We start from the raw sequence: 10,187 nt of genomic DNA on the forward strand, positions 1-10,187 counted from the left end.
GAGTGAAATAAAAGTTTATTTCCTGACTATGAGAACATTATTTGTTTGAATTTTTGTTACAACATAATTTTGTTACATGTAGGGGAGGTACATTGGTACATTTTAGGAGTAATAACATAGTTCTGTCATTTTAATGATAATTCGCTGGAAATGATAGCAGTGTATGTTTTAATGATGTTGGAAAGGTAATAAAATAAATAATAATCCAATCAATTATTAATACTTACTTATTTAATTCACATATCAGATTCATGTGAATTTAAGGCAGAACTAGGCAAACAAACACTATATACATGTACATATCATGGCTGAACAATCACTTGGTACTACCTTAGCTAGTTTGTTTTAAGATATATTTCGTCTTTTAAATAATATATTTACTAATAAGATTATTCTGAAAGTGATTACTAATATCATCACTCATAATAAAGTTATTTCAACATCCAGAAAATTTGAAAAAAAAAAAAAGGCTACGTTTTAGTCACACCCCGGTCTAATCTAACTTACAGAATTCTAAGTTGACTATTCATGTAACTGGAATGGATATTGAAACATATATTCAACCCTGATTTCATGTAATACTTCTTAGAAATCATAAGCTTCTGAGGAGGTTACCAATATTTGAAGTCTGAGCCAAAGTAGTGTTTATTAAGATGTTGGTTTTGGACAAATTGTTCAAGGTTTGTTGATGCTTTTTGGAAAATAAGCTTAAATTCATATTCAATTGCACACTGGTTTGCAGGAGGTGAAAGCTTCATGACATTTTTATGTGTGTTTTCCTAAACTTTTGTTATGGACTTTTACCAAATTGTTAAACAACTTTAATATAATTTTCATGACACTAGTAAGTATCTCAGAAAAGGAAATAGATCAGAATTAGTGTTATGTCCCTAAGGGATATGGTCTCAGATCTAATAAGATTATCATTGTTTAAGAAGCAATAATGTCAATATGTAATATTATTGACAAAAAGCTTTAAACTTTGAATATATTCTTTTGCCTCTTATTTACATTAGTAGTTAGCAGATAAATATATCTGAAGAAAAAGCAGTATATTTGTATGTTGTGTAACATTCTATTTCAATGCTAGTTAATTATTTGGATTACTGTGGATCCTCTGTTCAAAGGTTTTGCATCACAGGTTTCCTATTTCTGGAAGATGGGTCAGTGTACAGGTGCAGACTGTATCTTGGATTCTTTGTGTTTATGGTGGTGTGACATACCTGTACATAAATGCTGGCAGTTCATGAAGTCCAGTATAGTGGAAGTTCGTAAATTAGGATTCCACAACAAAGTACACATAGAAAGATAAATTGGAAAGGATTATTAAAAAAATGGATTTCCTTATATTCAGTGTCATTTTAGGGTGGTGTAAATATTTTGAGTGAGATGTTTTACTGAGAATAGCTGCAGATGAGCTGCTGAATATTTGCCTCCTGGTATGTCCAGATACATCCATGGAAACATGCTGTTTACAAGTCCAGTACGTTTTCCAGATAATATATACAGGCAAACAAGGTGGACGATTTTTATAATATTACGATTGGAATTTTGGACGAAGTAGTAGACGGGATATTTTGTTTCTGCTTTGTTCCTTAAAAGGTAGAACCCCATGTTTTCACAAACTGTAGATACCGAAACGATCTGCAAATTTCACATGTGGTTGTGTTCACGGTTTTTATAATATTACGATGGGAGTTTTCGCTGACAGGTTTTTATAATTTAATTGCGCATACTAGGAATTTATGACTTTTTAAGTCACGATATGACTGTAATATTGCCAATGTGACTATAAATGTTAACTCACTCACTCACATTGTTTTGGAAAGACCTATCGTGATGGATATTGACATGCGCCATCAAGAACACTGACTGTTTAACCTTGCTTTTAAAGGAACGTCCTGCTCTAGCAGCCAGTTTCAGTGCACCAACGGAGGGTGTGTCTCTTTCTCCTTCTACTGTGACGGTACACGCGACTGTTCAGATGGTTCAGATGAAGACTGCAGTGAGTGTATAATGTATAATTGTCCTGTATTTACTAGGATTGTGTATTGTCAAACAAATTGTATTACAATATATTGCGATACGTATTGCGATATATTGGGAACTTAAGTGTTTGACAGTGAGTGACACTAATTTCGCATGTCAATCCTTTTTTCTACATCATAAATCCTTAAACATATATGTTATGATTCTGATGAAAACATTCTCAAAATTAGGTTGCATTGTCAGGGATTTCATTTCCTTTTCTATAAAATTTATAGTACTACAATATGCCATATTGTTATTGAACAACGAAGGAAAACATGTGTTGTGCATGAGAGTTTGTGTACATTTTAATTTAAACCATAAAGATAATCACAGTAACTTTTTTTATGTTCTTAACCCAATATACAGGTTCTCAAAAAAATATAATAATTGCAATACGTATCGTTTGAAAAGCGTATACCGGTATACTGGTAATACCGTGCAGTCCTAGCATTTACTGGAAAGGTAAACAGCTTATATACTATTGGCTTGTTGAGTGGTATTCCTGAGCTGATTTCATAGCTACACCTTTTCTAAAGAGAACCGCATTGTCAGCAGATATTGTTGAGCTGGACATTTCTCGTATTCAAACTGTTCATGACGTTGTTTCAAGAAATAGGGAAGTGTGCGGATGGCCAATGGAAATGCAGAAATGGGCAATGCATTAACTCCCACAAAAGATGTGACCTGTTCGAAAACTGCTACGACAAGACGGACGAGTCAGATTGTGGTAAATGACATTATCAAGTTTGTTTTGTTAAGTTCTTGATCAGATGTCATGATTGCTGGATGACAATTTTGGTTAAACATGTTTTGAGTGGGGTGAACAGGCTTGATATTCTCATTGTTTGCTTTATACAGAATATGATCGTGTCTTAAACTCCCATGGAACACAATGTACTGAAAAAGATATGTGCTTCTATTCTATCCTTTAGCATGGCGGCTATGTAAGAATTTCTCGTGTCATGACGGCAAGTGTATACCTGACTCATGGGTTGGTGACGGCGTTGTTGACTGTGATTGCGGCAATGGAGAGGAGAAAACAACACAAAGACCAAACGTAAGCACATAGACATATCAAAACGCTCATTTACGCGGGGCTGCCTTTACCATGTAAAACTCTAATTGTCATTTTGTATTCTGAAAATTCACCATAGCCATTTCTTTTACATGAGAAAAGAGTATGGTACTGATCGGAAGACATCCTTGAGTCTCATGGGAAGACATCCACCATATCTGCTTGTGTGTACAGCATAGACATGTTAGGAAAAGCTGTCATTCATTTCCCAAGTGACGGAAACTGCAGTAAGTTGATTTTGATTCAGTATCAGAACTATTGCTATAACCCGTTGGTATGATTAGGTGTGTCAGTTTAAATTAGTAATTACCCTTCCCACGCCACGAAGTTGGAGGGGCATATAGGTCTGAGCTCCGCCCGTCAGTCCGTCCATATGAGATGATGGGAACAGATTTTCTCAGAAACCGTTATAGATAGGGAATCCAAATTTGGTATGTGTTTTCAAAAGATGAATGCCTTGATGGAGTTCAAAACGGAAACCGTGTTACGATTCTTTACAGAGTTGCCTATTGTCATGCGTTTCTTGACTTAGTGCACGTTATCCTAGTGGGAACAGATTTTCTCATTTTACAGCTTATGTATCGCTTTATGTAGGAAGAATGAATAGTTCTCAAAATAGGAACGGAACACTGTGGCGGGGGATATTGATGACCATGTCTTATGATCATATCAGTAGATCTTTCTTTCAATGTATGGTAAATACGGTTCAATACAATCCCAATAATCTTTCTTTGTATATTCATACACTTTCTGTCTAGGTTTTGTGGAATGTGGTGAAACGCATTACAAGTGTCCTAACAGCTACTGCATCCCAATACAATTTGTATGCAATGGCCTCCTCGACTGTCCGGATGATGTCGATGAACAAAATTGTGGTGAGTTTTAAAATGACTCCAAACTAGTGGTGAGGTGAAATTGGGTTTAAGGTCGTGCTGGAGAATATTTCGCTCATATGACGACGTGCATGCGTGTGTATGTGTATGTGCGGCTGTTTGTACTAGCCCAGACTTAAGCTGGTTTTATAGTGCCCACTGAGACACCATGCCGCAGTGAAGCAGGAATACCCCACTCAGACGCATAATACTGACTCCAAGCCGACCAGTTCTTGTTGTACCCATTAATGCCGAGCGCCAGGCAGGGACCATCAAGTACCATATTTTAACGTCTTTTGGTATGACGCAGTCGGGGATCGAACCCGCGTCCTTCCGCTCTCCGGGCGGACGCTCTAACCACTACACCACGGAGGTGGTCCAATCTGCAACGTGATGGTTCACGACATGACCTATGCTGCATGTCATATTACATAAAATTGTCCAATTCCACGTCTAAAAAATAGTGCTTTAATGCAAAATCAGATGAAACAATATTTTGTACATCCTGATACGCATTCACAATGACTCCGTCAATATGCGGGACTATGTCTGGGCCACCCTTTTTTCATTAATGATAGTTGTCTCCACGAATAAAGGTCTTATATCTCAGTTGTGTCCACACTGTGCAACATAAAATAGGATTCTCATCTCAACCCGTGAAGGTCCGGGCTAGAATGAACCTTCAGTAACCCATGCTTGTCGTAAGAGGCGACTAACGGGATCGGGTGGTCAGGTTCGCTGATTTGGTTGATGGTCATGCTGTTGATCACTGGATTGAATGGTCCAGACTCAATTATTTCCAGACCGCCGCCATATAGCTGGAATATTGCTGATTGTGGTGTAAAACTAAACTCACTCACTCTCATCTCATAGACCGGTAGAGCAAGTATATTAACATAACTCATCAAAGTGATTCAACTACAATACTTTTTACTGATGCTGTTTTCCACAAATCACATATACACGTGAATAGTATTTACAGCAAAATCGCCTAAAGCCAGTCAGTGTCGAGGTTGTGGAGTTACGTATTTGTCAGCATGTTAATGAATGCCCCTGTCAACATGTTGTCAACATCCCGATCATCTTTCTTTCAGACGGGTATACATGTCCAGGTTACTTTCGATGTTCGGGGAGCGATACTGTATCCCACCAAGTCAGTTGTGTGACGGTGTCCGGCATTGTCCACTTGGAGATGATGAACGCATGTGTCAGAGTGAGTGTCCACCGTTTTGCATCTGTAGCGGAAGAGTCATACAGTGCAACTCCAATTTCACTGATATGGATCAGTTTCCAAAAGATGTTCGAAAACTTGACCTGTCAGGAATGAATCTTCCATCAGTTGATGTTGGTGCATGGGACTTCCACTATCTGACTGTCCTCATTATGTCATCATCCAATATAACCCGGATGGAGGAAGTTTTTCCAAAGCTTTCAAATGTTTTAATGTTAGATATAAGTCACAATAAAATAGATCACCTAGTTAAACATTCATTTTCAAGCTTCCCGAATTTGAAACAACTTGACTTATCAAACAATGTCAACCTCTCAAAAATTGGCAAAGGTACATTTTCAAAAGTGCCAAAATTAGAACAACTGAATTTATTTAATACGTGTATTATGGAGCTAAAAGCAACTATTCTTCGGGGTCTTTCAAATCTTCGGACACTGAATCTTTCACACAGTCATATTAATTCCATTGATAATGGATCATTTTTAAGCTTGAAGTTGCTTGAATACCTTGATATTCGTCAAAACAACATTCTACATTTTCATGAAGGAAGCTTTGATGGGTTGTCGTCATTGAAAAAGCTACAAACGGATTCATACAAGCTCTGCTGCGAGTCTGTGAGACCAACAAGCCTCACTAAATATAACTGTTTTTCAAGTAAAAGTACCATTGCCTCATGTGAAGACTTACTAGGCGTAGATATCCTTCGAATGCTTCTGTGGATCATTGCTCTGTTTGCTTTTGTTGGAAACATCCTGGTGGTTGTGTACAGATTCATTTATAATAGAAAATCCCTTCAGAAAAGCTATGGTATTCTTGTGGCAAATCTCTCGATTGCCGATTTCTTCATGGGCCTCTACATGATGATCATTGGATTTGTGGACATATCATTCAAAGGATCGTACGTTTGGCATGATCATCAATGGAGACACAGCGTTGTTTGTAAGGCTGCTGGATTCCTGTCCACCTTGTCCTCCGAAGCTTCATGCATCTTCATAACACTTATCACGTTAGACAGACTGGTGGCCGTTGCGTTTCCGTTTGGACAACTCAGGTTTTCTTTAAAGACAGCCGGTGTGTCTGCAGCAATTACTTGGATCATTGCCATCCTCCTAGCTGGTATCCCTCTGCTACCTTCACTGAAGTGGAACCTCTACTCCCAGAACAGTGTCTGTCTGGCACTTCCTTTTTCAAATGACAGACAACCAGGATGGCAGTATTCGGCCACGATATGTTCCTGCTCATAGGTATTTGCCAAACTCTGATTTACAGGGCAGTTGCAGCTTCATCAAAGGTGCGAAGAGGTCGTGATATCGACACCGCCATTGCCAAAAGACTTATCCTAGTCGTCCTCACTGACTTCCTGTGTTGGTTCCCTATCGGTGTCTTGGGTGAGTATTATGAGCTGCATCAGTAGATTCGTTGAGAGACAAGAAGCTTACTGAGCTTCAAGGTCAGTTGACTCATGAGCCATATTATACATACATTTCGATCTTTAATGGAGGATATATAAACTAAAGACTTCTGACTACATGTACCTAGTGTTTGCAAATCGATTACATTACTGGTTTACACAGTGTATAGAGCGCAGATGTTTAGGGCATGGTGTTCACTTTCTACTCTATTGCGTGCGTTACAGAGAGCACTCTCGTCATAAATTCCACATCCACATCCACATATTTTCTAAATTCCAAAAAGATTACATTCAATTCGAAATTTTACAAGAGGATTTCTGAACAACTACTTATCCAAATTTCAAAAACACATGCGAATCGGTGAAGGCTTATGCTAAGATTTACATACACAAATTTGTGTACTTGCCACAGCAAAATGCCAATCCTGGATAGAACAATCTTTCTCCCATTCTATAAATAAATTACAATTACCTGCGCCTTGTGAAACCCATTCTGTACTTTAACCAAATCCCAACAATACATTTCTGACATAAGTACATAAATGTAGGTATATATACGGTCACAAGTTTATCTTTACTTGAAACATCACAGACAAATATATCTGTTGGATGGGAGTGATATCAAGCGTAACCTACATTTAAGGCATTTAACAAAACATTTGACACACGATAATTATTGTCGACATTTACAGTATATGCAACTACACTCGGTAACCATGCATTCTCTGTCATCACTTTCCATACGTAAAAGCTTATATTTCACTAATGTATGTCCGAATTGGTACAATTTTCTTATCAACAATTTCAAATGCAACTTTAACAGTGTATTTCCTTATGGTTGTTCTTATTACTAAACCGCCGTGATGTTGCTGGAATATTGCTAAAAGCGGCGTAAAGCCAAACTCAGTCAGTCAGTCTTATTACTAAAATAGATTTGCTTACACCAGACGAAGCGCACTTATACGCATTCAGTGTTTCCACTTTTGTTCCATCATTAATTCATTGTGCATGTCTTGATAGATGTTCCCTATCCTTAAAACACTGATGTTTTTATCTATGTTTATTTCCATACCCCATAAAGCGAATAACGGTGTAAAACATCTTGACATTGGTTCAGCGCTTAAGCAATGACCGGACAAATCAACTAGGCAGTGACATCAAACGTTGATCATCGTCAGAAACAATTATCGATATCTCCAGTGTTCATTTTGATAAATACTGCATCAGTTATCACATCAAATCTTGTAATCTAGGGATCATGTCACTACGAGGCATACCTTTGGACGGGAAGGTATATGCTTGGACAGCAGTTACAATTCTTCCTGTGAACTCGGCTTTAAACCCGGTATTGTATACCGTTCCATCTATAGTACAGGCCTGGGTAAGTGGTTTTGTTTGTTTGTTGTACGTACTAATGACCATTGATGTGATCTGGTGTCATCAGGGAGCCTGTTCGTACAATCCCCGTTGTCTCCTCTTACGCCAGACAAGGCTTGCTGAAGACTAATATCATGGTCTTCACGGTTTGGGTGTGAGGAACAATACCCCTTCAAGCACACTGACTCCACAGCAATTTCGTATGCATAATTGCATTTGTAGCCCAAATGACTTATGCAAATATTACTTTTAGTTTCATACATGAAATATATTTTTGGGTAGAGAGAAGCCAGAAGGGAGAGGAGAGACCATCTACAGCAGGACCAGGTATGCATATATGTGTTTTAACAAAGTATTTCGGTTAATGCAAACAACACGTCTTTGGTCAAAGCTAATATCCTGACAGAATATATCAGTTAATGAGACTTACGGATTTTCCTGTGCTTTACACAGTTGTTTTTCGAATAAATTATCAAATACCCTCTTTGGTAATGGCCAGTTCTAGTGTGCTAGATCCTGTGTTATCCACATGGACCATATACATGTCGAAGCAAATTAATCATTTTGAAGATAAGGATATTTGTCCAGGGTGCCGTTGTACAAAGCGATCTTAGCGCTAAGGTGACCGTAACTCCCATACTTTAACATAGACTTAAGGTAGCCTTAGCGTAAGTTTGTTTTGTACAACGGCACCCAGGTCGTATGTAATCTGTAACTCCTATCAGGAACAAGCAACGTTAAGCATCCGATGGATCATATCCGGACCTACGTTGGCATCCCAGCCCTGACATGGAAACTCTTGGAACAACTTTGCAGTCACCTGATGTGCCTCGAGACACGAAATATGACCTGATATGCCTCATCATTGTCTTTATACTTGATCTTCACCAACTGCAAAGACACTTGGAACCAGTCAGCAATGAAAACATATTTGTCAGCAGGTATAGAAAGGTAATTTGAGGGGCACTTATGCCATTACGGCTGCTTTCACAATAGTCATTCATGTGTATTGTGGACATGTGAAATGAAATGAGAGAGTTCACATTACTGTGACAATTAATGTCAGTGTGTCACGTACCTTGTAGCACATTAATATACGGGGAAGTGGATTGGCCGAGTGGTTAAGGCGTTCGCTAGTCACAACGAAGGAGTTCGATTCCCAGCGTGAGTACGATGTGAGAATTGCTATTTGGTTGGCAGTATTAGACACCTGCTGATATGATAATCATTGAAAAATAGATACATCCCACATATTGTGTTCATTAATTTGGTACTGTGTAGATAGACCCAAACATGCATACAAGTTAAGGATTTGTTTAGAGGGCATATAGAGTACTTTTCCAAATATGATGCATGAAACATGAAGTCCGTACAATTCTCCATTTTGGCTTGCAACATATGCCATTGTGTTTGTTCTTGTTACTAACTGACTGGCCTTTGCATGTGTTTGTGACAGTGCCATCGGGAAGACCGGATAAACTCCCTTTTTCGGGAGCTTTTTGAATCATCAGCATTTGATAGTTTCCTGATCATAAACACACGTTCAATGGACAGTTATGAGTGTGTATTTAAGCATACTTTCCTCTCTTATATATTGTTGCGGTTTTATTTTGGTTAAATATTGATTCATGTCACTGATTCAGGACATACTGAAGGTCTGCCTGTCATTGGAGAGCCAACCAGATCGCCTGAATGTATCAGAGGACATCGTTTTCCTCATGCAGGAGGTCAGGAAACAATGTGATGCCATATGTGAAGACCAGTGTGAAGACATCGAAGAAAGCAATGTCACAACTGACATTTGAACTGACATTTGTTATCAAGGACAAAATGTGTCGCGGCAGAAGATGTAAAAACTGCACTAAAATGCTTGACAATACGACATATTTATAATGTCGCTGAGGCACAGTTGTGTTGTCGCTGTCGTGTGCAATTTAATCTTCGCAGAAACATTTATACTTCTTTTCGAATTCCATTTGTTAATTCTACTGGTTCTATACCCTACGTGCAATATGCGAGAAAAGGTAAAACAAATCTTTCATCATTGCTCGAAAATATTTACATAAATTGTTAATGTCGATTGCGGTGTTTTGAGTTAACCAACAGCGTTTTCACAGTTTTAACCGTACGCTAACACTATTTAACAATCAAATAACGAGGTTACTGTCCTACTTTCCCTTTCTTTTCAAG

The 10,187-nt window shown here is 38.3% G+C and overlaps 1 protein-coding gene across 1 annotated transcript; it reads left to right on the forward strand.

Moving 5' to 3' along the window:
• The first annotated feature begins 3,287 nt into the window (after positions 1–3,287).
• On the forward strand, positions 3,288–9,802 carry LOC124282058 (G-protein coupled receptor GRL101-like). The gene is given in 8 exon segments (XM_046718027.1): positions 3,288–3,333; positions 3,865–3,981; positions 5,073–5,105; positions 5,108–5,191; positions 5,555–6,350; positions 6,479–6,597; positions 7,874–8,001; positions 9,641–9,802. Coding segments are annotated over 8 exon segments (1,485 nt in total).
• The last annotated feature ends 385 nt before the right edge of the window (positions 9,803–10,187 follow it).

Source organism: Haliotis rubra, unplaced genomic scaffold, assembly GCF_003918875.1.
Source record: "Haliotis rubra isolate DU_JTF1 unplaced genomic scaffold, ASM391887v1 Scf292, whole genome shotgun sequence".
In the NCBI taxonomy this organism is placed as follows: domain Eukaryota; kingdom Metazoa; phylum Mollusca; class Gastropoda; order Lepetellida; family Haliotidae; genus Haliotis; species Haliotis rubra.